The sequence below is a fragment of the Anas platyrhynchos genome, chromosome 2, assembly GCF_047663525.1.
Source record: "Anas platyrhynchos isolate ZD024472 breed Pekin duck chromosome 2, IASCAAS_PekinDuck_T2T, whole genome shotgun sequence".
In the NCBI taxonomy this organism is placed as follows: Eukaryota; Metazoa; Chordata; class Aves; order Anseriformes; family Anatidae; genus Anas; species Anas platyrhynchos.
Genome location: NC_092588.1, coordinates 11,186,580 through 11,214,013, shown reverse-complemented (window position 1 = coordinate 11,214,013; position 27,434 = coordinate 11,186,580). Strand labels below are relative to the sequence as shown.

General features: G+C 48.6%; 1 protein-coding gene and 2 long non-coding RNA genes across 3 annotated transcripts; 2 read left to right on the top strand and 1 right to left on the bottom strand.

Annotated features, from left to right (window-relative positions):
- Window positions 1–49: 49 nt before the first annotated feature.
- TRIB1 (tribbles pseudokinase 1) lies at window positions 50–5,477 on the top strand. Its single transcript, XM_005018215.6, has 3 exons — window positions 50–609; window positions 1,038–1,330; window positions 3,180–5,477. The coding sequence occupies exons 1-3, from the start codon at window positions 277–279 to the stop codon at window positions 3,646–3,648; spliced, it is 1,095 nt and encodes a 364-aa protein (XP_005018272.4). The 5' UTR covers window positions 50–276; the 3' UTR covers window positions 3,649–5,477.
- Window positions 165–3,173, bottom strand: LOC140001814 (uncharacterized). Its single transcript, XR_011807343.1, has 3 exons — window positions 2,865–3,173; window positions 2,513–2,764; window positions 165–1,874 (listed from the first exon to the last, which is right to left on the bottom strand). It is a non-coding gene; the product is annotated as an uncharacterized lncRNA (long non-coding RNA).
- Window positions 5,478–10,338: 4,861 nt separating the features above from the next.
- On the top strand, window positions 10,339–26,672 carry LOC140001813 (uncharacterized). Its single transcript, XR_011807342.1, has 2 exons — window positions 10,339–12,191; window positions 20,306–26,672. It is a non-coding gene; the product is annotated as an uncharacterized lncRNA (long non-coding RNA).
- Window positions 26,673–27,434: the final 762 nt, after the last annotated feature.

The following is a 27,434-nucleotide window of genomic DNA, read 5'->3' as shown; positions in this document are numbered from 1 at the left end:
CCTCCCACTTCCCCATGCGTCAGGGCCGGGGTAGGAGGGGGGAAAAGCGATTTTTTTTTTTTTTTTTAAACCAACTACTTTAACACCGACTCGGCGGCAGATGGTGGACACGGCGCGGGGCTGCGGCGGGGACAGCGAGGGGATGCGCCAGCCGCGCTCCTTCCTCCTCCAGCACCACCTCCTCCTCCTCCTCCCTTAACCCCACAGCCACCCCAAATCCACCCCGACCCCGGGCTCCTCTCGCCGATCCCGGCTCCCCTTTTCTCGGCTCCCCCCATGAGCCGCCCGGCTCCCCCGCCGCCTCGCCGGGCCGCCGCGCTCCTCCTGCCGGCCGCCCGCTGCCGCAGCGCCCCGGCCAAGCGCCTGCCGCCGCTCCCCGACGGCCCCAACGAGGAGGCTCCGGCTTCCAAGTGGCCTCGCTTGGCCGAGTGCCCCTCCGGCCCCCCGGATTGCCTCAGCGCCCCTTCTTCGCCCTGCGCCCCGTCCTCGCCCGCCGGAGGGGCGGCGGGACCCAGCCTCATCGCCTCCTACCTGCTGCTGCCGCTGGCCGAGCGGGAGCAGGTGTCGAGGGCGCTGAGCGTCAGCTCCGGCAGGGAGCTCCGCTGTAAGGTGAGTTGGGGGGCTCCAAGGGGGCGAGGAGTCTCGGTGTCCCTTCCCTTGGGGCTTCTTTTGGGGTAAAAGGCGGGGGAGCCTCGCCACGGAGCCGTCCGGCGAGGAGCGCCGCTCGCTAGGGGCTGGCGGAGGAATTGGGGTGAGCCCAAGGGGTTGGGGTACCCCTGGAGATCGTCGTGAGGCTTTGGGGTTAAACCCTTAGGTTTGGCTTTGGGGTTAGGTTTGGCGATTTGTGGGTTGCTTTTTTGGTTTTCCCCTGGCCGATGCGAGGAAAGGGGCTCGGAGCCCGCTGCGAGCGGCGCTCCCGCGGAGCCCTGGCTGCCCTCCAGCTCCCTCGTCATTGTTTGGGAAGAGTTGCTACGAGCGAGGCCGCTTCCAACGCCCTTGAAAACGAACTTTCTTTTTTTTTAATTTCCTCTTCACAGGTGTTCCCTCTCAAACACTACCAGGACAAGATCCGGCCGTACATCCAGCTGCCGTCACACCGCAACATCACCGGGGTGGTGGAGGTGATCCTCGGGGACACCAAGGCCTATGTCTTCTTCGAAAAGGACTTTGGGGACATGCACTCCTATGTGAGGAGCTGCAAGAGGCTGAGGGAAGAGGAGGCTGCCCGGCTCTTCAAGCAGATCGTCTCGGCCGTAGCCCACTGCCACCAGTCGGCCATCGTCCTCGGTGACCTCAAGCTCAGGAAATTTGTCTTCTCCAATGAAGAAAGGTGAGCGGTTGGTGGCGGCCAGCCTCTGGGTGAGCGGGCGGGGAGGAAAGCCTCATCTGGGAAGGCAAAAAGCATCCCAGGGAGTGTGAATGGCGGTGTAAGCCGGGCATCACCTGCGTGATGCGGGCTGCGTCACGTGCGTGGAGCAGGTCAGAGATCCAGCTGGTGCATGCCTGCTTGTAGTTGGGTCTCGACTGACGAAATGGAGGAAACTCGCTGTGAGGCTCCTCTCATTCAGCACGCGTTCGGTGACACCCGCTGGGGGACAAAGGGGCGATAGTCAGGGCACTCGGTGCCAGATGTCGTGTGTGGGACTCCGCCGGGGTCGAATGAATCGAGGACTGGGGCAGGGAGAGGAAGGAGGGGATGGAGAAACCCCGCTGCGGAGCACGAGAGGGGTCTCCTCCCAAAATCTCTGCTGGTTAGGTGATCTGCTGCCTCTCCTGAGGCTGTTGGCTCCCTCCATGACCGGTGGTGGTGGTGCTTTGCCCGTGCTGTGGATGCGGGCATGCACAGGAGGGAGGGTGGGACACAGTTAAATATCCTGCGAGGAAGAAAAGCGCTTTGGTAAAACTTAGCCTAAAGCCTCGGTATATAGCGAGGAGGTTCCAATTTCCCCCCTTCCACAGGCATGCTTTTGGAATTAGTTTCTAAATTTAGGTCAGGGAAGATCATTCAGCGTTTTCCCTGGGGTGTTTGCTGCGCTTGTAGTCCATCACTGCACATGGCAGAGCCAGAAATACTGTGCTAATCGGCAAAACTGACTCTGACCAGCTGCTTGTCCCGTGGAAAGCTTAAAAAATAAGTAGAAGCTGTCATGGAGTTGTGCTTAATCTGATGAAACAGGAGATGATTTATTGAGACAGAAGAATTTTTTTTATTTTTTTTTTTAACTCTGCTAACGCTTCATCAGGATATCGGTTATGAATGCGATAAGAAAACTAACCAGAACTGCCCCCCTTAAAACACAGCCAACCATATGTTGACATGCAAAGAAAGTAATTCCTTTGAAGGAAACTATTGCAGCTTTTCCCGCCCATAATAAGATGAAACATTTGTTGAAATGTTACATTGCACACAGCCTGGCTCATTTGGAAATACGCGTTGCACAGGCGAGTGTCATGTGCATCACATTTGGCAAGAAGAGGGTTAAGCAATGGCAAGGCAGGCTCTTGGGCTCACCAGCACAGGTGCAGTTTCAGTGCTCCCGCGGCCAATCCCGGGCCCACGGTTCGCATTGAGTCATATTTTCCGTTTACAGAACCGATGGGTATTTTGCATTGCAGCAGGAGGTCACGCTGAGGACAGGCTGCAGTTAGCACATCCACGCAGCGGCGCGGCCGGCGGAGCCCTGCCGCAGCACGTGAACGGAGGCGCTGCTGATGAAAGGCTCCCAGTTAACCCGGACGGGGGGCGAGGTGGATGTGGTACCACCTGGAAAGGGAAAAAAAAATAGTTTAAAAAAAAAAATAAATTAAAAAATCAGATGAGCTGGTGAGCACTGCGAATGCAGGATTTTGCATTTAAAACTCACACAGACACACTGGTTCTGGCTCATCCCATGCAAGGAGCCTTGCTGGTGTCCCTGGAGAGCCTGGCACCTTGCTAAAATCCCCACTCACTAAGCAGGCATTGCCGAGCACATACCCAATGCATGTCTCTGCGCTCGGGTCTGGGATAAACAACTTCTCTGCAGCAAATTAGAAAGTTGTTTCCACTCCTTTCCTCCGTGCTAATGTGTGAAAGGGAGCGGTGGCTGCAGTGGCGGAGGGCTTTGCTGCCTGTAGCTCTGCCTGTGTTTCGCCACCCCAAATCTCTAACCCATGGCTCCTTTCCTTCCCCTCCGCAGGACTCAGCTGAGGCTGGAGAGCCTGGAGGACACGCACATCATCAAAGGCGAGGACGACGCGCTCTCAGATAAACACGGCTGTCCCGCCTACGTCAGCCCCGAGATCCTCAACACGACGGGGACTTACTCGGGGAAGTCGGCCGACGTGTGGAGTTTGGGAGTGATGCTCTACACCCTGCTCGTGGGACGCTACCCCTTCCATGACTCGGACCCTAGTACTCTGTTTTCCAAAATCCGCCGTGGACAGTTCTGTATTCCTGACCACGTCTCCCCCAAAGCCCGATGCCTCATCCGCAGCCTCCTGAGGCGGGAGCCCTCCGAAAGACTCACAGCCCCGGAGATCTTGCTTCATCCTTGGTTCGAGGCGGTCTTGGAGCCTGGATATACAGACCAGGAGACGGGAACTTCTGATCAAATTGTTCCAGAATACCATGGAGACAGTGACGATATTAGTTCCTTCTTCTGCTAATCGGAAATCTCAAGAACCTCGCTGTTCTCACCTCTGGCATCTCCGTAGGGTTTCATTATTTTATTTTATTTTTTTTTTCCACGTTAAAAACTCACAGCATCTTAAAGTGCCAGTATGATCAGAAAAGTGACCTTGTTGAACACAAACGTCAGCCCGTCGATCTCCGCTCCCTGAGTGTGTGCTCGGAGGCTCGGCCCGCCCGCTCGCTCTGCCGCTGGGCTCGTCCCGCTGGCCCTGGAGGACCCGTGCAGCTTCACAAGAGCTTCCTGGCTCTTCTTCTGCCTCCCTTGGCCTTCACTGCTGTCACCGGCTGCGTTTTGGTTGCAGAGTCTTATTGCTGGCGACGTGAGAGACTCGAAGCCAGCCCTTGGCTTTCCCCTCCTGCCGCAGTGGCTCGGGGATGTGGACAGTGATGTGCAGAGGGTGGGGGGGGCACAGGACATGTCTCTAACTGAGCAAATCTGACAAAAAATGTTTCTTTCGGGGAGAAAAAAAAAAAAAAGGTGGAGGGGGAATTGACTTGGCATCTTGCAAAGTAGCTTTCTGACTGTAAGTGCACTTTAGTGAGGGAAGGTCTCCACCGGCCACGTCCAGCTACCTGCTTGTTTCCCCAGCTGGTTGCTTTTCCCTAGGGACGAAGCTGTTAGATCCTCCTGTAAGGCAAATCGCTGCTGCGATCACTACTGTGACCCTTTCTGACGCAGAGCATAGCTGATCTCCCAGCTGGATCCCCTCTGATGCCATTTGCTGAACACAAAATCATTTTAAATAGCCTTCAGCCTCAAGTTACCGTGGCGTGTCCCGTACGACTTCGTGCCCTCAGCGAGCTGGTCAAGTAGCAGGTCTCGTTAGCTCCCAGTGCCAAAAGGTATCCGTTTACCAAAACGTAACACTATCGGGTGGGGCACCTTCCCTTGGACAGCGATAAGGGGTATCTTGTACAGTATATGTAAACACGTTCGTGTCTTCCTACGGGCTCGATTCTTAGGAACAGCACATCCCTTCTCCTTCCCCCCTTGCCCCCAGAAAGTTAGTCTTAAGAATAAAATCTCCGTACACGCTTAAGTTGATTATTCAGGTACGTTGTTGGCCTCTGGCTACGTATTTTCCCCCCCCCCCTCCCCTTAAATTTTTTGTTTTGTTTTGCATGATTATTCATAGTCTTTCCAATGTGCGTGGATAACCAATAGACCTAAATCATTAGCTTCCTGGGTTTGGGGGTAAGTAAAGCTTAGTCCTGCGTAAAACTTCTGCCATGTTTCCCATCTGGTGCCCGGCGGCTTAGATGAAGAGGTGGCCGTCTGCAGTGGGCGAGGAGGAGGCGTCCGTGGTGGCCCCGAGGTGGGTGACGGACCCCACGGGCGCGGCGCAGAGCGTGGACTTGTCCCGCGCGCTGCACGAATACCATGTATACCTCATGGACTGTGTACTTTGTACATACCTTACTGTGTGGGGTTTTGTTGTTTTTTTGTTTCTTTTTTTTTTTTTTTTTAATCGTACTTTGTTTGTCCTAATAAGAGGTGTCAAAGAGCAATTTAATGTGAATTATTGTTGGCAATACTAACTTGACAGAATCATGAGCATTAAGAGCAGGGCGCTACAGCTCTCCGTTGCACTAAACTTCTCATGATTGCTTGACTTTTGTATCTGTGATACAGTTTAACCCTTCTATGGAAAAGAACAGTACATCTGTGTATATATTGGTAGAAAAATCTGCCAGAAAAGCTAAAAACACTATGTCCAACTTGTAAATATCTGTATATATATGTGGAAACCTGGATGACAAAGTCTGACTTGTAGAAAGTTTTAATAAACTTGGTTTCATAATGCTTGCTCCCATTCCTCGTGGTGTCTTGGGGTGGACTTTGGGTGTCTCGGGGCTTCAGTGTTTGAGGTGTTTTGGCCTCAAAGCACTCCAGCCTGTCACTGTTGCCTGCACGTGCTCCATCACCCCTGAGCTCCCCAGTTGAGTTCACATGAAGGTGAGAGGGGATGGGGGACTCTGTTCCCAGACTGTGGGGCTGGAGGGAGTGGAAAGAGCTATGTGGGACAGCGTGTCCCATTTACCTGAAAAACACAGGGCAGAAGAAGTGGCTCTGCTTTGGAAAAATCGGTCTAGTTTGGCTGCCAGGTTTCAGCTGCCGAACTTGAGGCACCCGATTGCCTTTCAGCCTGCGTATTCATTTATAACTGGGCACAGACGGCGGTGAAAGGCTGTCATCCTGCACCTGTGTGCATGGCTGGGGGATGTTCAAGGCAGTGGAAAATCGGGTCTCAGGTGTCTCCGAGGGAGAGGCTCGCAGAGCATCGCCTGTGCCGGGGGTGGGCTGGTGCTGGTGCCGCTGCCGGCGGAAGCGCAGAAGCTGCCCCGTGCTCCCGTTAAAAATGAGCTGAAAGATGACAGAGCTGCTGCGCTTTGTGGCTGGGAGTGAGGCGTATAAATAGCAGCAGTATCAAGGTTAGAGAATGTGCTTTCCTGAAAGAGCTCGAGCCACCCTTGTAATCCACCCCGAGCGGTGAGATCATCGCTTGCAAGTACAGAGGAGGAGGAAGAGAGGCTTGGTTTTTATTTATACTTTGCCTCATGTTTAACTTTGTCCTTTTGCTTGAAATCTGCTCACCAGAGCGACTGCTTCCAGGCAGGTCTTGGAGCCAGAGTGACTTTAAAAAGGCTCTGCTCTTAGAAAGTGAGCGGGGAGCGCAGAGAGGGGACAGGACCTGGTCAGCGGTGAAGAAAAGAGCCCTGGCTGTCATTAGGGAGCCAAGGTGCCTTGCCTCCCACTCTGACAAACCAGCAATCTGTGCAGTAAGCATATTTTCTTAGCACTCGCTGAGTGAATGTCAGACACCAAAATATCTCAAGTTACTTTACTGGTGTGATTCTTGCAAGAGTTGTAAAAAGACATGCGCCGCATCGCATGGCTGATTGAATTACCCCTGCCCCGCCGTGCTTTCAGCCTTGGACTGGAGCCCTGATGCATCCATTTAAAACAACTGCAGGAGGTTCATGTTTTGGTGAAACCTTGAAAATGTTCAAAACATTTCTTTCATTTCTTTCTTTCTTCCTTTCTTTTTTTTTTTTTTTTTCTTGCCTGCAGTGAAGTCACCCGTAGTAGGTGAATGTGTAGGTCACCCCACGGTTTTATTTCACATGAGCTACACTGCAGAGCAATTAAAATAAATGCCAAATTGTAGTAACATCTGCAAACAGCCTCTGTGTTGCTTTAGGGATTATAATGCAACATCCGTTTGTACAGCAGAATAAATTGCTATTGCTTCGTAACCCCGTCGTTTGTATTATTGTATACAAAGTTTCAGAGCATGTTGAAAGACCAGCATATTAAGTGATTAAACTTTGATGGTGGGTGTGAGAACTTTGATTTATGCAATGCATACATTTCTTTTTGAGAGAGTCATAATTTGTCTATTTTTAAATGTCCCTTTTGGATGAGGGCTGTAGGAATCTCTTATTTATTTCTCGGAGCTGGTCACCCTTCTTGTCCTGAATCTGGAAGATGTTGTCAGCCTCTCTGGAAGGTGCTGGAAACCTTTGCTTCTTATCTGTTTGTTGCTGAAAAGAAAAATAAAGCTGATTTTTTTTTTTTTTTCCACTACACTGTGGGCTCTATCCTCAGCCACTGCCCAACTCCCTCCCCATCAGGAAAGACCTTATCTCCTGAATACATATTTTTATCAACACCGAATTGATATTCAGCTGCATTTCAGCCCTCAGTTCAATAACTTTTAAAGCAGTGGAGCAGAGTGTGTAAAGCAGCTTCCTCGTGGGGCGCCAGGTAAAGCAGCCAGCTCAGCACGCTCGGATTGAAGGTCAACATCTCCTTGCCAAGCAGGTGACACTGCCGGGCTCATGTGCTGTTAATTAAGAAGTTTTGGGAGAGTTTCAGTTCCACATGCACTAAAAAGGGCCCTGATTTTAGGACAACACCTTAAATTCAGTTTAAGACACTTTTGCATCAGTTATTTATGAGGAAAAGGGAAAAAACCCACACTTTTATAAAGATGCACAAGGGAGATTCATTGCGCTTGGCTGCATCACAAAGCCTGTGCAGGGCTCCTCTCGAGCTCTGAGTTAAAGGATTGAGGGCAGGCTCGAGAGAGAGCTTTAAACACACAAATTATTCAATCAGTGCTGAGTGCACTCTGTCAAGCAAATCTCTTCAGATTATCTCTTTATACAAAAGCAGATTTTTTTTTTTCCATTTTTTTTTCATGCTATTGCATTCTGTCAGGAAGAAAAAAAAACATTTAGCATTACAGCACTGCACGGATTTAGCAGCACCAAGAAATATCCTATGCAAATGGCTCTTACAAATACAATGTTTCCCTGCAGAGCACCGAGAAGAATAGCCTGCCATACAACCATGCTCTGAATTAATCCCTTGCAAAAATGTCTTTGTTAAATGCAACATCTCTCAGAACTATTGTTGGTAAAAGTACCATGAAATTTGCAACAGTTCTTACACTGATTCCTCAGTAACTTGCAAAATCCTGCTCTCCAAGTGAAATTCAGGGTTCGTATTGCAGCCAGGATCAATCTTTGTTACGGCAAAACTACAAATCCTTCAGGATATGAGTTCACAGCTGGACCTTTTTTTTTTTTTTTTTTTTTTTTTCCTTTTATGAACCCAGCTATTTAGAAAACGCCTTAAAGAAAACTCATTAGTTTTCATTGCACTGTATGTATTTATTTACAGTATTTAACCAGCTAAACAAGCTAATGTGCAGCACTTCATTTCCTAATTTGGCTTTGAAGCCGTCGCAGCAGAAGTATCAATTACATTCTGTCAAATGCAAACATTAACATAACTGTATGAAGCAATCATGTTTCTAACAACAGCAAGCGCTGCCCAGAGGACCAAAATAAATAAAATTCATAGAGCAAGAGGTAACGCTTTTCTTTACGGCAGGATTAGGGCTGGCAAGTGCCAGTTTGTTTTCCTCTCCGGGGACATTTTCCGAGGGATTGGTGCCCTGCACGGCTGCCGGGGTGAATCCAGCACCGAGGCACGGCTGATGAGCAGGGCCCTTGCTTGGCGAGGGCACAGCCTTGTCACAGTGGGTGTGGATTTCTGCACGCAACTCCCGCTGTTATTAATGCTTAATTAACGTGCAATTTGCAGAAAGAGATGAAACTCGGACCTCGGCGGCGCGCTGTGAGCACACATGCAGGCTTATCGTTCGAAGAAAGATCAGGGTGACACGGAGGGTGGATGACAGAAAATAAGTGCAGCGTGAATCAGCTGCCCCGTGTTTATCACACGGCGCTGCGGTGGGAAAACATTCACCTCCAGCGACTGCCGCCTCCTGCCAGCAACAAAAGTGGAGTTTGATAAATTATTAGTGGAGATGTTCTCAGTGGCTTTGCTTAGATTTTACTCCTCTTGCGCAAATTGCAGATTAGGAAAGGATTAAGTAACAACAGTGTGGCTAAAGTATTACACATCTCCCTGGCTATTAGCCAGAGAATGTAGCATGCAAAAGCTGACATTGCCTAAGAAATCAAATATAGCTCTGGTCACCACAGAAAATGACTCTTCCCCACCGCCGAAGGTAGTCGTTCAGTTTCTACTGTGTCACCCAGTGTCTTGCAGCAGAAAATTGTTCACTACGGCACTTTCTTTTCCTTTTTTCTCTCTTTTCTTAACTTCCAGGTAGTGACAAAGCCATAAACGTTTAGATGAATCACAGAAACCATAAATGTAATTGAGTGTAAAGCCATTGTTGGGCCTTGTGATAATATCCCCATCCAGTCTCGACTTGTCAGAGTCTCTCTGAGGTTTAAATACTGCGAGTTCTTGTTGCTGTGCTGTCAACTGGGGGCAAAGTACCGAATAATTTGGGGCAGCAGCCTCATTGCTCAGGACTCTCATACCTGATGACAATGACCATGCAGATGGTGGCAGGAGGCCTGGTGTGAGTAAGTTTCCCCTGGTGAGTAAAGGCCACAGAGTAAGGCTCACAAAGTTCACCCCTGAGCCTTAGTGACCAAGCCGGGGGACAACAGCACCCAAAGCTTAGGTGGAAGGGTGAAACCCACCCTGGCCTGGTGTGAAGTTGTTGCCTGACCAGCATGGTGGTGAATCCCTTCCTCCCCACACTGATACCTGTGCTCAAACTGCCTGAGGCTCAGGCCAACAGGTCTACCCGTCCCCCAGGAGAAGAACCAGCAGAGGCCTACAGAGGTGGATGGGAGCAGGGCAGGTGCCTGCTAGGCTCCTCCTGCGATGTTCCTCTCTGTACAGGGTCACAGTGGCCCACCAATGTCCACCTTGGTATTTAACCATCCTCCAAAGACTTTCTTTCAACCTCCTTTGACCCTCTGTGTACTTTGAAGTCTCAAAATCCTGCAGCAGCGAGCACCAGAGCTGAACTCGGTGCTTTTTCTTGTAAAAAAGGATATTCTCCAAAACACAAGAAGATGATGGGAACCACTGTGGAAGACCAACTGGCCCTGTTTCCGCAGGATGTTGTCCTGCCCTTGCTCCCTGCGGGGGCCGGAGGCGAAATGGGGCAGCTGCTGTGGGAGACGGCTGCAGAGCCCAGGGCGGTGGGGACTCGAGCCTGGCAGAAAGGCTTAATCAGCGAACTCATGGGATTTTGCATCACGGGTCTTGTGATCCTTAATATGTAAGAGCCCTGTCTGCTGAAGTTAATGATCTCCAGGAGATTTCCAGTTCTCATGGGAGGAAGAAAGAGCAAGTGCCCGATCCTCGCTGCTGCAAAGAGGGATTTGAAAGGATGTGTCCTGTGAACCCTTTGGACTGTTCCCTGCTCTTCGCTGGTGTCCCGGCCAGATGCTCCGCACTGTAAAGGCATGCTTGAACGGCTGCCTCATTACAGCAGGCAGAGCTTTGTCCTTTTATCTGAGCAGCTGGCAAAACAATAAATTAAAAAATAAGGCCGAGTCAGCAAATAGCTTTCTTTCCACATACACGAGGTTAGAGGAACTGCTCCCCCTCCTCCAGAATTATTTCCTGACTTAGTAACATTTTTCTCAATCTCCTCTTCTTCTTTTTCTCCCGACGCATGGGGAATAGCGGGATGAGTGGCTCAGCTGGAGGGGGAGCACCTCGACGAGCCACGCTGTGGCCCAGGCAGCTCATGTCCACATGCCAACCACAGCCAAGGCCCTGGGAAGCCTTTCTCCAGCATGAAGCAAGGGCTGTGCTGGTGTTTCATGTGAAGGGAGCTCTCAGCATGTCAGGATGGGACGCTGGCCTTGACAGAAACCTTCCACCAGCTCCCTGTGTGATCGTGGAGATGTGCTTGCAGATGGCAGCACCACCTAGAGAAGGACATGATCCATACTTGGACAGTCCCGGACCCAGGATTTCTGTGCTAGAGGGGAAAAGCTGGAGTTACACCTCGCTTCAGTCCAGCTCTGGGGATGGCTTGGAGTCCTCTGGCTGCTGGACATGGGCAGGGCTGTCCCCATGGGGCTCCGCGTGCGAGCCAGGGCCCAGGGCCGGCCTGTGATGCACATCCTGCTCATGCATGTGGGCATGAGTCAGAGCCGGGGAGGAAGAGGCCTCACCCAGTGCAGGCAGAGTGCTGCAGGGCACTGGGGCTAGGTGCTGACAGAGGTGACAGCTCCTCACTGCTGGTGGCACCTGCACCTGCTGTGTGGAGAAAGGGGTTTGGAGCTAACCAGGTGCCCCACCACCTTGTCAGGGTTTCAATGCAAACGCTACAGGATGGGTTTTTAGAGACATTTTAAAGTCTGCTTTTGGTATCTGCATGCCTTGGAGCTGGAGGAGCTGCTCAGGGCTCCCGTAAATCTTCCAGAGCTCCTCCTGCAGCAAGGGCTGTGTGTGCTGATCCACATCCATGACAGGCAGAGACCCCTGGAAAAGGCATGCAATCTTCACCGCTCTCCTTCCCATCGGCTTGGCCTCAGTCTTGCTATCTTCGGCAGCCGTCAGCTGCTTTTTACCCAGGTGCTAATCTGGCTCGGGCCCTGGGACAGCTGAGACAGACCAGACAGCCGCCCCGCCGCCTTCTCAGGAAACAGGTGTCCAGAACTTTTGACCCCTGCGAATAATTGTGTTTGATTATTTCTGGACATTTACTGCCGTGGCCTTATGTGTGATTCCTCCAGAAATGAGATTCATCTTTGCTAGGAATCTGTTGCGTGTCTCAAGCAAAGGTCACGCCGAATCCTTTTGGAAAGCTCTACAGCCGCATGGGGCTCCAGGACCACGTGAGTGGAAGCGTGTCCATGGTTTGGCACTTAAACACAAAGCCCTGAACATCCACAGCGCTTCTCAGAGTCAATGGGATGACTTGCAGGGAGTAACAAATGCTGGGTATGACTGCAGCCAGCGGTAGATGGATCACGGTCTGGCAGCTGTGGCTTTAAAAGGGCTATTGATTCATTTGGAAACAACTAGCACGAGTGACTTTGTAACAGGCAGGATTATTTCGTCTCACCACGTGCCAAAGTACAGTACGGCCCTGAGATTTTTCCAGCGGCCATCACGCCAGACACCCAGCAGGACACGGCAGCAATGCACCTTCCTTAGGTATGTCTGCAGCCCTCAAAAGCCAAGGGAGAAATTCTTCAATTAAAAACCAAACAGGGAGGGAGGGGTTTAAGTTGGGAAGCAATCAAACAAAACAAAAAAAGTATGCAGCTAATGATCCAGGCTGCTGCAGCAGTTCAAAGTAAGGATAAATAAATATGACTCTCTGTGTGTAGGTATAGAAAATACACGCTCTGAAAATACACAAGAGAAGCTTCTCATTTCTTTTCTGGTGTCTGTGCTGGGCAGCCTAAGGGAGCTGGAGTTTCCTTTCAAGGGCCAACTGAGGATTATCCCTGTGACCAGGCCACGCAGCACGATACCTCTGGAGCCATCCCATATCCCAGTTGCCCCTCCTTTGCTAGCAAAGTGTCAAAAAATGCCCTTGTGGGTCTTACCCCACTAGTGCAAGTTAGAAGGGCTTCACTAAAACCAGATGCTGCTGAGAAGCAGGGAGCTGCGATGAAACCCTGGCAGCCCAGCCGTGTCTTCTGCAGACGAAGAGCCAGGCCCCATGCATGGGGCATCTGGTTCCATGTGCAGAACATCCCCAGCCAGATCTTTGGGGTACGTGCCGAAATTTTGTTCTGACATGATCTATAATTCAGCCACACTTGGGGATACATTCAGGGTTTTTGCTCTGACATAAATTGTAATGCAACCACTGTCACCTGGAGCAAAACCAGCCTCCCCCTGCCCAGCAGCACGCTGCATTGCCATCCTGCTTGCTGCCTGCTGGGTCAAACCTAGAGATCCTAACTGAGTTTTCTCTCTGTGGAGACTGAGCAGCAACCCGGGGACAAATTCTCCAGTGCATGCAACATTCCTGTGTAAATCAATGGGAACTGTAGAGTCTGGCCTGAAGTCAGGATTTCAGGATTTGACCCAATTTAACCTTGGCATAAATAGTTGCCCAACTCCTTTTTTTTTTTTTTTTTTTTTTTTTTTTTTTTTTTTTTTTTGTGAGGCTCAACAATTAACTTTCAAAACAGCTTTAAAAAAAAAAAATCAGCTCGGGTTCAGAAGTGCTGTGCTAGCCAGCAATGTTTTGTTAAAGTTACTTCCACTATTATGGTATTTGTTGGCGTCAGCACTCTGTGCAAAGTAAAGTGCCGCTCTGGGCTCTCCATCCAGGGCAGAGCTGTATGAGCCCAGGGCAGAAGTCTGACTCTTCTCACTTTTAGCACAGAAGCACGGTAGTTCCTTTCACCAGATTCAACCATCAGGTCTCTTCTTTTTTTCTTTTTCTTCTTTTTTTTTTTTTTTTTTTTTTTTTTTAACTAATCATTGCAATGAAATTCAGCCACATGCAAAATTCAAGGGTTGCTCATTGTGCTCATTGCTCAGATCAAATGGGTCCTGATGGTGAAGCTGTAGTGGTGAGGCTTCAGGGAGGGGGAACTGGGAGATGAGAAGAAGCAGGAGGTGCTTACAACATTGTGGAGGGCTAAGCTTGACCTCAGGAACTTGCACCCTCCCTGCCCCTTTTTGTTGCTGTGCAGTGAGAGGGTACTGCTTCTCAAGCCACTTCCAGGAGTCTCCTTCACAGGGCTGCTGCAGATGCAAAGCTGTTTTTCCCCTTGCCTTCCACCCACAACAAAAGGCATCATTTCAACCTTAAAGATTTTATTGCTTTAATTACTCCACTCTATTTTGGAGTTTACTATGCCATTACTTGTTAATACACTTAATAGAGCACAGGGGATGCCAACACCATCGAAGCCTGCCGACATTTCATTTCACCTCTGATGCTCACTTGTAACCCTGCACCGGGCAGCCCAGCATCAGAAGCCAGTACCAACCCTGCTGTGCCCAGGAGGTAAATCCAAATGTATTTTCAGGGAAGGAGAAAACTGGTTTTATTTCCCCTGGGGCACATACATGCACTGTTTTGGGTTTAGAATAAAATCAGCAGAACGGCCACTTTGTGGGGTGTTAACCAGGAGTGGGTTTTAATATACATTGAAAAGTGCTTTTGCTTAGCTCTGATTAAAAATTTGTTTCCTTCACAGCAGATGAATCTGAGTATTTCCTTAATGTTTCAAAGCAGTATTTGAGTTTTAGTCTTAAGAGTCTGAGCTTCTGCCCTCCACCAGAAAATGTTCTCAAAATTTGGCTGCAGATTTTCATCACTTCCAGCTATGAGACATCCCTCCAGATTCTCCAGCCATGCTTTCCTTAGTGAAAATGAGGGAAAATTGTGATTTCAGCACTAAAGCCAGTCCATGGAGGTTTAAGAGGAACAGGACATGTGCCACGTTTTTGGTGCTGGAAGCACTGGTGGTGGTGTGTACCTTGGGACCCGTCAGTGCTTTGGGGCATCATTTGTGCTTCCAGGCCATCGTCTGCTTTGTTCCCACTGCTCCTCACCTTGAGGAGCACTTGTAGCTCTGCCTCCGGACCTGCTGAGTTCAGGGACAGTAGCAAAGGGGCTGGTGCTGCTGGCATTGGGGTCGCCTCACCAAGCCAAGCAGCGCCTTTTGACTCACTCACTGGGCTTGCAACTGCAAGCAGAGAACAAGAGTGTTTCAGTAATAGTGAAAATCTCATATTCACGTTGGAAACCTTTTACTTTTAGCCTTTTACTTCCCCCCCTCCCACCCCATCTGTGACTCAACGCCTTCTCCGCGCAGCAGCGTAACTCCAGGCGCACCGTCATTCTCCAAATATTACAACTGTCAGGCAAACAGATTGCTCACTGCTCCCCGTGCTCGGCTGAAAGGATTACAATATAGATTAGGATCAGGATTGCCTTCCTAAATGTTCTCAGCCTCAAAACAGGTGTAAGGGGAAAACACGTGAGGGAAATTATTTGCCACTGGAGAATCTCTCCAGGAGGAATTGTTGGATAAATACTAGCTGGAGATTGGGATCAGCAGCTGCCGAGCTGGGCTTTTCCCATCGGAGGTAGCCTGGGAGCAGCATTACAGGCTGCAGGCCTGTGCAAAGCAAAAATGCCACCGCATGCATGCATTACGGTAATTGCCTGTGCACTCACACGCTGCGTCCTGAGAGAATCTGGTGAAATGGCAAGCAACCAAGTCATGGAGAAGGAGCAATGGGAAAGCATGGTGGGAAAGGTGGGCAACAGAAGACACCCGCTACTGGAGGCTGGGTTAGAGAACAGAGGGAAAAGCAGCGTGATATCCCAAGGATTCATGCGTCTGTGCAGCCCTTTGTTGAGATAATCCAGCCTGTGTTGAGATTGTTTGAGAACTGCGAATGCAAGGAAGGCGCCGCAGGTCCAAAGTCAATAGGCACTACTGAGAGCCTGGCGTCTTTGCTACAGAGCATTAACCCTAGCCCAAACGTGCGGTAGATCAGTTTAGGTTCTTTCCTGTAAATACATCCGTGCTGGAAAGCTCAGGTTGGACTCAGCACGGCTTTCTTGCTTGCTTTTTTTCAGCTGGAGAGGCTTAAGCAAAGTGGGATCATGTGATTTGCCAAAACCACCCAGTGAGTCATTGGCTCAGCCCAGATTAGATCTCAGGAGCTTTCTAGCTTTGATCTAGCCACAAGACCACATGGCCTCTTTCTATAGTCTTTGATGAAAGGCTACATAAACACACATAAGGGAGTTTACTACATTTTTTGGAGGTTCTGAAAAAAAAAGTTTTGCCCCTAAGGCAGGCAAAATTGGAACGGGCTATAAACGGGTGCCTTGTGCATTTCTGCTGGGGTAAAGAAAGTACCAGGGAGGAGAGTACATGAGTACACGGCCGAAGAGCCACCAGGGAAGCCCTGCACAGAGGACAACAGGATGCTTTGGATCGTTGTGCTGCTAGCGCCGTACCTGCCATCTGGGTCTTTCCACAAGAGCTGGTTACCTTATACAGAGACGTGGTTGCGTCATCCTGCAGAAAGTATAAACACATTAAGCAATGTTATTCTCTAAAACATCAACACATGAGCTACTTACAATGGACTAAAAAGTCATTGTTGCTTTGAGGATATATTTGTCCCAAGTGATTCATAACAATCTGTGGCACTGAGGCTATGAAGACTTCTAAAGGATGCCTCCACTTCCAGGCAAGTATCCACGGAAACAAGCCCACAAGTTTGCTTTGTTTGCCTTCTTTTACCTAGGATAACCTTTTAAGCTACTTTGTATGCAGCCAGGCTCCCCGGCTGAAGCCGACGTTTGCCCCCTGCGAGCGCTGGGCTTCTCTTTCCATACCTGCTGCCTGTTGCCTTCACCATCCCCTCGTGGGGAAGGGCAGTGTGCCCGTTCATGGAGCCAGATGAAGGTGAGGGCACCTCGGTGGCAGTCTCTCCTGCAGCACAGTGTTGGTGTGGTGCCAGGAGCCGCTTGCCCGGGCCTGCCTGCAGCAGGAGTGACAAAACTGAAGGTAGCGGAGCGCAGGGGCTGTGCCACCACCACCTGGGGCTTAGAGCAGGACTGGGAGCAGTGGGACACCCTCATGTTCACAGGACGGGCACCTTAGTTGTGCCAACTCCATCCTTTGGCATGGGAAATCTCACGATCATGGATGCCACCTTGTTTAGACCTGTAAATCACCTTTTTATTTTTAATTTTTCCTTTTATTTCTTTTCCTGCTCTGGCCTCACCGTCTCTCTGAAACTGCCTCTGACACACAGGCAGCCACCCTGCAATGTTCTGGATCCCGTGAAACCCCCATGGCCGCTTGGAAGGGAGCTCTCAGCTCTCAGAGGGAGCCACGTCATGAGGGTGAAGCAGCATGTGTGTGTCTGTGTCAACACATAACAAAACACATTGTGCGCACCCTGAGCTCAGGAACTAATACGTGCTCTGGCAGGAAGACAGCTGTACCAGCAAGAGCACAGGGTCAAAAGCAAAGGCAATATTATCTCCTGGGGGACTAATAAAGAGAAAAGACAAAGCAACTGTTTACAGTACCATTGAGCAGGCTGTTTGGGACACTGTACTGGGGAGCACAGCGGCTACTGTCACACGGATGTTAGGCACAGGTAAATGTTCAACCCAAAAAGCACACAGAAACTCACCCCTGACTGCACCGAGCTGCCCTGGGCAATGAGACAAGAGCATAACCTGCACATCAGAGGAGACTGTCTGCTGCCCTCTTCTCCTGATATAACTCATCCTGCCTTCTTGATTTGAACACATCTGGCAGAAAACACAACCAGCTCGTGCTTTCTGATAAGGTGGGTTGTAGAGGTGAGGAGAGAGCCCCTGGAAAACCTGGGATCTCCGTGCTTCTGCACCAGGACTGTAGTGCTGCCAAGCCCTGAAAGCCTGCACAGCATTAGTGCCCAGTACCAGCAGGAAATGTCTTCCTTCTGGTGCTGCAAGTAATGAGATGTGATTTATGGAGTGAAGTTCTACTTAATAAAACTGGAAATGAGATACTGATGGGCGGCTGTGAAAAGACCACCTAGCTGCACAAGGGGACAGGGCGTTCAGTCCTCTAGTCACCTCTTCATAGCTCAGAGGGGGAAACCCCACCAGGATTTTAATTCAGCACACTGAATTCAAATCATTTCGTCCCTTCGTCCAGCCAACTGCAGCTCCCTGGAGTTAAAAGAAAAAAACACAACAGGGGCTTATTTCTCAAGCTTCATACAGCCCTGGGTAACTCAAAAGAGAGCCTCCTCCAGACAGAAATGGAAGGACTAATCACTCCATCTGAAAAGTAGAAGTAGCTTTTGTACCGCAGATCATAATCAAATTAGATTTATCTCGTGCAAGTAGATGAGAGCACTAATTATCAGCCTATGCATGTAGTGCACGCACATATATCTGTGGTCATAAACACTTAAACATCTCTATGTCCAGAAAAGCACACGAGGTCGAACCTAAAACCCACGTGGGGAAGGTTATTGGTGCCCTGCGTGGGGAGGAGGATCTCCTTCTCTGTGGTGCTGGACAATCTACGCTTCATCAATGGCTTTGGCTGCTTCAGCCACCTGGGCTCGTCCAGGAAGATGGTATCTTGGAGGTGGAGGATTGGGTAAAGCTTGTGGTGGTGGTGGAACAGCTAAGCCATAGACAAATGTATGGCCTGGTAGGAGAGGAAGAGATTGCGCTGGAGATTGGGTCTCTGCCAGTGTAACTTTAGTAGCCAGGAGGCAAGCTAAGCCCTTGTGACCTTGTGGTCAAACTTCTCGCTGTAGCTTCTGCAGGAGAGAATCCAAGTGATGCTGGTGCCCTTGCTGAAGTCAGCAGACCTGCAGAACATGTATCATTGTCAGAAGCCCGAGCACACGCTGACAAACTTCGTCACTTCTTGGAGACACAGGCTGGTACATCACATTACTTCACTGTGACTGATGGAACCGAGACCTCTGCGGAGCAGCAGAGAGCACCGTCCTGGAGGCAAAGATCACCGACTTTTTTTAGTAATGACATGACTGAAGGCCTGCTCACCATACCGAGGGTGGGCTAAACGCACTCCCTCGCTTCAGGGTCAATGCATTGCCAGTTCTGTTCTTCGGTGTTCCCACTTCATACAAATTACTGCTAACACGACCATTTATTTTTCTTTTGTGGTCCCCTCGTGTCTGGGTTTTCAAGGTTGCGCTGTGTTTATGTGTGTGTGCGCGCCTGCACGCACATATTTAAAGCAGTTGCTGGCATAGTTGACTGGAAACAGAAATGTAAAATGAGAAGTGTTAATGAAAACTGGAAATTATCCAAGAATATTCTGCTGGATGTTCAAAAATCCATGATCTCATGGAGATGGAAAATAGCTCTGTTGGGTAAGAAACAGCCCATTTAAAAAGAGATGTAGAAAGAGCAATATAACATGAAGAAATGATGTATAAAGAAGGAAAAATTAAAAAAAGAGGAAATAGAATGGCAATGATTATAAATTACAAGCTAAAACAATGTAAGGGATTGATAAAAGGAAACCAAAGGATTCATAAACTCTCAGCAGCCAGCAGAGCTAAAGAAATGCAGAAAACATTCCAAAAATCCTGTTAGGAACAATGCTGCCTCCTCTCCCAAACCATCCCCATGGCAGTATAGACCCATTGCTGAATGCAGATGGTAAAATCATAAACAGTGGTGCAAAAAAAAGGCAGAAAAGTTTAATAGCTATTTCTGCTCTGCCTTTGGAAAGGAGCAGGATATTCATCCCATATGATGTTGCGGATGGAGCAGAGCATTTACCATCTGGAACAAAGGAGGATGTGAGGCAGCATCTGCTAAAATTAAACATTTTTCACATCATCTGGCCCAGCTATCTCTGCGTCTTAAAGGAGCCAGCTGAAATGCTTGGTGAAGTTTTATGTTTACAAAGCTGGGGAAATTCCAAAGGCATGGGAGGCTGCCAGGGCAGCTCTGGGACTGCACAAGCGTCAAAGGGACACTCTGGGGAGCAATCGGCTGGTTAGTGGGACAGCATCCCTCGACAGACTCACCAAAAGTTACTTCAGGCCTCCGACAGCAAGGAAATGGAGGCTAAAAATAAAACCAGTGCGAATCAGCAGTGTTTCGTGGAAGGTAAGTCTTGTCAAAGAAACCTGTTGTCTTTTTTTTTTTTTTTTTTTTTTTTTTTTTCAGACAAGATTAGAGATCTGGTTGACACGGTGCTCTTGGCTTTCTCCACCACTTGACAGCTTGATTAATGAGCTCACATTGTACAGGATGAATAGGGCACACACCACCTGGATTAAAAGTTGGCTGGGTGACAGACATGAAAATGTAGTTACTGACAGGGAAACAGGGATGTTGGGCGGGATTAAGTGAGCCACATGGAGCTCAGGGTTTCTGTTGCTGCAGTCGGAGCAGCTCACACGTCTCCATCCCACACTGAAGGGTTTGAGAGCCCAGCGTTGCACATGTGCCTTGGCAAGGCCTGTCCTGTCTGTTTGCATAGCGCTGGGATGCATCTGCACAATTACCTCCATTAACCAGGTGGAAAAGCAGGGAGGTAACAGAGACGGGCTGACATTTCAGGAAGCTGTGAGAAATAATGGACGATGAGAAACCAGCTGTTGTCTCACGGGGCAGGCTGCACACGCAGCACTGTATTTCTGGCCTGACGAACCCACCAAGGCCATCAAGCAAAGCAGTAGCGGAGCTGGGAAGAGAGCTCAGCAGTCGCTGGCTCAGGGCCTGACCCAGGCTGACTCACGTATCTTACACATGTTGCATCTTTTCCATGCAGGGAGCAGCCATTGACATCAGCAGAGCCCAGAACTCCTCCCGCTGGCCGGCACTGGCTCTTTCCTCCCTTCCCAGCAGAAGCATCAGCTCCCACCATCACGTAACTGGAGCGGCACCTCATAAAACAAACAAAGAAAGAAACTAAAACCATTACCGAGCAGCACTCCACTTTGATGGAAGACTGAAGAAGCATGTTCCTGTATGCTCGCCCAGTGTTTCCTTGCAATTTACAACTTCATTTTGCTGTGTCTCCCGACAACTTCACTATTCAGTATTCATGGTACCTTAGAGTTGAACACAGATGTAGGAACGAGCCAAGTAAGGAAAACTTTATTATGTGCATTCACATTTTCTTCCAGAGCTGGCAGAGCCAAAACCTGGTGTCCTGGAGTTGCCAGGACCCCTTCAGCAGCAGCTGGGGCTGCTGGTAGAGCCTCATCCTGAAGGTGAAGTCAAAATGGTCTTTACAAGAAAAGGAAGAGTAAAATGAGGTAAAGCAACTAGTTTGCAAATGTTTTATTATCTTTTGGAAACGGGCAAGATTAATTTCATTTCCTCTGCAGCGCTCCTGCTTGATGCGGGACAGCTGCCAGCTATGACATCTCCCCTACGATCAACAGCACAGAGACCAGGAATAACCGACAGCTGGACCCGTTCTGGCCTTCCTTTCATGAAAAAAAAATAGAACGCTGTGATTAATGAACAAAACACAGGGCAAAAAGCGAGGCACTGGGGATGCTCCAGGAAGGGCTGGCCTCTGTGGCCATTTCCCACCCCTACAGGAGGCAGGTGCCCCGAGGCTGGGACGGTCACCCCACTGCTGTGACCTCCTGGGGACGGTGGCAGGAGCAGCAGCAGGGTGTGGATGGACAGAAGTCCCCTCTTGGAACAGGGTCCTTAGGGCAGGGAGCTGAAACTGAGTGCCCATTGTGGCATGGAGTGGGCAGCGCAGCTGGGACACCCTGCCTGGCTGCAGAGCTGAAACCATGTGTTCTGGAGCTTGTTTTTGGAAGGAACATCCCTTTCCGAGCTGTAATTGCACCCAATTGCCTGGGAACATCTACGGAAAGTCTAAGCCCTCCAGCTGTGTGACACATCGCACAGCTATCTCCTGCCGTCCCAGCACAGTCCACCTTGACAGGATTAAATCCTCAGCCATCTTGTGTTAACTGGCTCTTTTTTGGAGGCCTCAGCATGATCCCATCATCGAATGCCAAGAGCACAGGCAGGGTAACAACCAAAGACGTGGCCAGGCTGGGAGATCCTCCCGGAGACCCCCAGGGGCTGGGTGTAGCTGCAGCATCGTGATGCAAGGTGACACTTCCTCTGGTCAGCGGAGATGCCTCTGTGGAGACACCCAGGTGGGGTGGGCAGGGCAAGAAGGCCTTGCCAGGCCCATGCCAAGGACCAGGGCACTTGTGGAGGTGTCCCAATACCCCGTGTGTTCATTCACCACACCCGTGCGTGAGGAAAGCCGTCTTGTTCCCGGTTATCTCAAAATCACCCACAGTGCCAGCCAGCCTGCAGATAAAAGCACCGATGCACGATGGAAAAGAATAGCCAGGACTTGCTTCTTTGGGACAGGGATGGAGACCCCCCTCCTTTACCTGCCTGTGCTGGGATGAAGCTGCAGATGCCACCTTGATGCCACCAGCGTGCGCTGCTTTTCCTGATGTGGAGGTGCTGGGGCCGCCACCGCTCTTACACCCCTGGGACAGCCAGGAAACCCCATCCTGGTGGATCTGAGTAGTTTCAGAGGCCTCCTGCCCCTGGACATGGCAGAGGTTACCCATTTTCCCAGAAACTACGTAATTTCTTCCTATGAAGGGGATAGGCTCACAGTTCTTGGCTGAGATGAGCCAGGGGTCACCTCTCTGCTGGCTTCGCAGTGCTGCTGTTGGGTGCACGCTGACGTACTGCAGTTCACAGAAAGATAGCAAATCCTCCTACTTAAGCTCATGTACATATTTCAGGGGGAATCTCCCCTTCCTGGAAGCATCACACTACAGCCATCGATACTGCATTGTAGCTGAAACTATAATTTCAATGGGATCAAAGTGTGTCTGTTGGTGCTACCTCCTGATGGAGATCGTACCCTGTGAGAGCACGCAGGGAGCCCTCACTCCCATTTATTTCCTCTAGGAAAAGCTAAACCAAAGTTTCAAGAGCACTGGAGTGCTGGGAGAGTCCTGGAACAGTGGCTTTTCTGTTTTCACCTGGTACATTGACACCCCACCTGGTAGGACACTTCCCTATTTCCAAATAACCCTAATTACTCTGAGTGACTTTGGAAGCACTGGAATTAGAAGGAATCATGAGCAAACTCAAAATCTGTCCTTCTCAGATGCTGTAACCCTGGGTTCACCAGCTGATGTTACCAAGCATATGATGCCCAGCAGCTGCAGAAACCTTGGAGGTGACGATGCAGCTGTGCCAAGGGGGCAGAGCTGGCAGTCCTCACCTGGGTTCAGACCTCCCAAAAATGCCTTCGCAGTAGAGGAGGACATCAAGAGGCTCAGTGCTGAGCTCAGGAGAGATGAAGCATCTTTTCCTTTGAAAAAGCAGTGGGATGCAGAGGCTTGCGGGGAGGCTGGGGGACGAACTGCCCCAGAGCTGACAGTCACAGCACCACAGACACAGGAGGGGGCTTAGGGGGATGTGGGCTCCTCAGCTGAGATCAGACGTTTTGCACGGGCATAACCTATGAATAAATGCAGGGGATGTAACAAGCACCTTGTGAGACCACGAATAGATGAGCACCGGCTATGGCTGTGGTGTCGAGCAGTGACCATGCTGGAGCAGGAGGCTCTGTTTTTGCTACGACCAGGCTGTACAATCTTTCCAGATTGCTTGGTGCTGCTTTTTTTCATCACCGTGAAAAATTTCAATAATTTTCAAAGGGTATGATAAAGGGCAAAGACTTTCTCTTATTTTTTGTATGAAATATGTTTTGCAATATAAAAAATAATTCTGATGCCTATGGCAAAATATCATGCTGATTCACTCATGGATCAAGGACAACTCAACCTGGCTGATGCTGACAGCTTCAAGATTAGTTTAAGTTTGTGCTGCTGAATGCTTTTCACTTACTAATTCAGCTGGTGTTAACCACAGGCTCTCCCAGACACACGTTTTCATGTGGTGGTCAGACACACAGGGCTTCCCATGGCACAGAAATAGCTGGGGGAGCTCCACGGGTGAGTCGTGCAGCCTGTGTTGAGCTCTGGCAAACTCCAAAACAGAAACACCTGTGCTGCTCCAACATGGACATGTCCCAGTAGTTCTGGCTGGGGGCTGCATGCTCGGAGGACACCGGCATAGAGGGAGGGCACATCCATTGTGTGGAACGAGGTGCGGCAAAGATCTGGCTGTCTCCAGGTTGAAGAATTCAGGCTGTATTTACATGATGTTGTCCATGAGCTCCCAAGCCCCAGCTCTTGGCAGCTATGGGCTGATTTGTCTAGACTGCATCTGGACTCCACCTGGCTCCCGGCCAGCCTGAATGAATCTCTCAACACCACGCTTCCCACACGGCCAATCCTGGGATTAGCATGGGCAGAGAGAGCTCCCATCTATCTGCAGCAGCCAAAGCAGTCAGTCCTGTAGATGCTGATGATGCTGGAGTTGCTAGAACGCTTATCTCCCAAACCCTTTGAAGCAGACACATCTTGTTTTGCATCTGCAAGGGATGCCTGTCCTTGACTGGCATGCCTTGGTGATACTGCAACGTAAATACTAACAACATGCCTATAAATATATATTTTCTAGCAGCTGAGCCAAAAGTGAATGAGATCCATAGAGAGGCATAGAGACCTTTCACTGGTTTTACAGTGAGACATTTATTTTTGTTCTGGATTAAAAACAAAACAAAACATAACATATAACAGAAAGATTTCAGGTCATAACTGACTCTCAGGCAATGTCCATATTAGTATATTAAGCAGCATGCATTCCTGGGCCCTATACACAATCATCCATGCTATTTAGTAGTTAAAATGTTCCATTGTGCAGTTCTGGCCAGTGTTGACTACTAGGCTTCCAAACAATTCCCAGGCTTTTTTGTTTGGGAGTCAACACAGGCTGTTCAGTTTACAGTGGGCAGGTTGGATATGGCTCCCTTGTTTTGATGGATAAGGGAATTTAACTGTACGGACATGGTGCTCCATGCCATCTGGCCTCAGGGCCAGAAATGGTCCCAAGCACATTTATTTTACTGTACAGACATAGCCTTTGGTTGGACCACTTAGTTAAGTGTGTATAAACAGGTAATTAGGATTGCACAATTGTTGCTTGGATTAATTTTGAAAGCCAGATCTTTAAAAGAGGGTGGGTGCCCAGCACCCAATACGCACCCTCTTTTAAAACAGAAGCAGTAATTGAGTGTAATAAGCACTTGAAAACCTGGCCCCAGGGGTCTATGTAAGGCTGGTAGAATTCAATAGGAGCAGTTGACTTGGCTATTTCCATGGTGGTTTGGGTTGGGGCTTTTTGTTTGTTTGTTTTATCTTTATGGCAGTTTTTGAAATTTGTGGCTTATTGTGGCTGGCCAGATGGATGTGAAAGTAAAGAAAACAGGCTCAACATTTTTCTTCAGAGAAAACTGCCAAGCTAGAAAGTGGAATCCTTGAGATTCCAGAAGAGAAAAAGAACACGAATGGTCAAAAAAGAAGTCCTGCAGCTATTGGAGCATCATCAGTTCTGGCTGCTGGAGACCTGGTCCATAGCACTAGGATCATGGAAGCAGGTGAATTAAAGTGATTATTTAGATAGCGTTCATTAGCTCTCTTAAAACAAAACACAACAAAACAAACAAACAAAATAAAACCTTACATTTTTCATTAAGAATCATAATAGGATTTCTTTCTCTAAGCAAAATACTTTTTTTTTTTTTCTTTCATATTTCTTCAGCTTATTAAATTACCTAATGTTCTTTAACCTACATTAAGTTAATAGCAAGGGAGATTTTAAATGGAACTGGATGTGATTTAGCATGTTTTCCCTTCATCAGTCTGATTACTTGGAGACCACATTCCTCAAACTCTTTCCTGCCGTGTTGGTCATTCAGCATAGCCCCAGGACTGGGATAAATCCTGGATTACAGTGAGTTTCTGTCAGACTCATGACCCTGCATGTAGCTGCAGACACTCTAGTTGGGCTTTTGACCCCTTTTATTGGGAACCAAGGTGTTAGTGTCAAATTCTTGAAAGTGTTCTTCAGTTGCAGTTGGCTCTGTCTTAAGTGGGCAGACAAGGTTGAGGGCTTTCTGATTCAGTTTATCTGTTTGCAAAATGAATATAATGCTGATTAATCATGCACAAAATCTTATTCTGTATATGGAGCCTTTCCTCCCTCCTTGTAGGATCTCAAAACCTCTTGAAAATGTCACAAATAGTTCCCAGAGGTCACTTTATCTCCTGCTGAAGTACAGCCAGCTTTGGAGTGATCTGAGGCAAATATTTAACATTCCAGAGCAACAATTTAGGCTAGGAAGTGGAAAGGAAAGCCTCATTCAATTGAAACTAGAGAGAGATTTCAGATAGGCGGGATGTAAATACCTAAATTGTGCTTTGATTAATTACAGCTACCTCCCTGAGGTAGTCATAAGCTCGGTCACCTTTTATAAACAGTCATAAGAGGAAAGGAACTATAGAAAGGGAATTCCAGAATCATCCTTCGCAAACATGAATGAGTTAAACACTATCTGATAAGAAGGCAGTGTTTTGGGTTTTATTTTCAAAACATCCCATGTGTAAATGAGTAATGCAACGTTCAACCTCTTGAGCAAGTGGCCATGTACATAACAAGCTGTTTACTCAAGATACTTCCATCAAACACTATCAGGTTGCCTAACTAAGTTTGCAAGCAAATGTTACAAGACCCCCATTGCAACAGGTACCGACTGCAAAGGCCTCACAAAAAAGTCTAAGAAAGGATTAAAGCTAAATGTGACACAGCTAGATAGTGGGCATTGACGTACAGAAATGTTATCTCTGGGAAAACAGGGGCTGGTGACAGTCGGGCTGCTGGAAAATAAAGCCTGTCAGGGAGCCAGCAAGTGTAATACTGGAGGGAAAACCTGCCAGTCAGGGGAAAGGTGAGAGAGGGGAAAGGTTTAGTGGGAGATTTTGCCCTTTTCTGAGACTGATTAGATCCTTCACAGCACATAGCCTGGAGCGATTTGATTTGATTTGACTGCTCAAGGCAGTCTGGCCTGGAAGTACATGTACTCTGCAAGAGCATGCACGATTTGCTTTTAAAACTACATCTGATAAACGAGACCCATGATAAAATGTACCAGTTTACCTCAAAAAGAAAAAGAAAAAAGCAAAAAAAAAAGCAAAAAAAAAAAAAAAAAAAAAAAAGCAAAAGCAGAGCAATAATCAGGAGAAAGTTCATAACAAAATGCCAGGATATAGATATATTACTCTGAAGCCAATTACTCTCCAGGACTGGAAATCTAGACACCTGCATATTAAAATTCTCAGTCTTTCCATGTTTTGGCACAGGAGCCATCAATTTCTGCTAGTCAGACATTATTCCCCAAGTGCTGACATTTAAAGGTAGGCATTTTGAAGGTGTTATTCAAATTTACCCATACATTAGTAGGTCAATGCCCTCTGTCATAATCAAAACAGGAAGGGATAACTCATGCATCAGAGACTTGGACCTGGGACAAGAGTCCCAGAAACCTGGTCAGTGCTGAGGTTCTGATCTGAAGCTTTGATCCATCTGCATCTTTTACACATCTTTTTTCTCTCTAGTCTCTCTCATGAAATAGCCATCCTTTTGGCAACATTAACATCAGATAAATGTTTAAAATAAGGAATATAGGTGTGGAGAAGGAAGAGATGGAATCATGACCACTTTCCAAATCCTGAAAGAACTCTGGAACAAATATCAAACAAACCATCTGCAAGCACAGGAGATGGACAGCAGTCAACATGGAGTTGTTAAAGCAACTCATGTAAAATCGGTCTTTCCTTTTATAGTAGGGTAAAAGGTTTAGGGAATAGGGAGAGATTCCATCTCAACTTTTGTCTTGACATAGTCCCATATGACAAGCAAATATACTCTAGAATAAATTACTGATGTTGTAGCTAGCTTGTTTCCTAGCTTGTCCTTGGAAAATA

Excerpts from the sequence above, each read along its gene's own strand:
- TRIB1 (XM_005018215.6), top strand. The coding sequence starts at position 277 with ATGAGCCGCCCGGCTCCCCCGCCGCCTCGCCGGGCCGCCGCGCTCCTC. Across the intron at positions 610-1,037 it reads GCAGGGAGCTCCGCTGTAAG|GTGTTCCCTCTCAAACACTA; the intron begins GTGAGTTGGGGG and ends TCCTCTTCACAG. Across the intron at positions 1,331-3,179 it reads GTCTTCTCCAATGAAGAAAG|GACTCAGCTGAGGCTGGAGA; the intron begins GTGAGCGGTTGG and ends TCCCCTCCGCAG.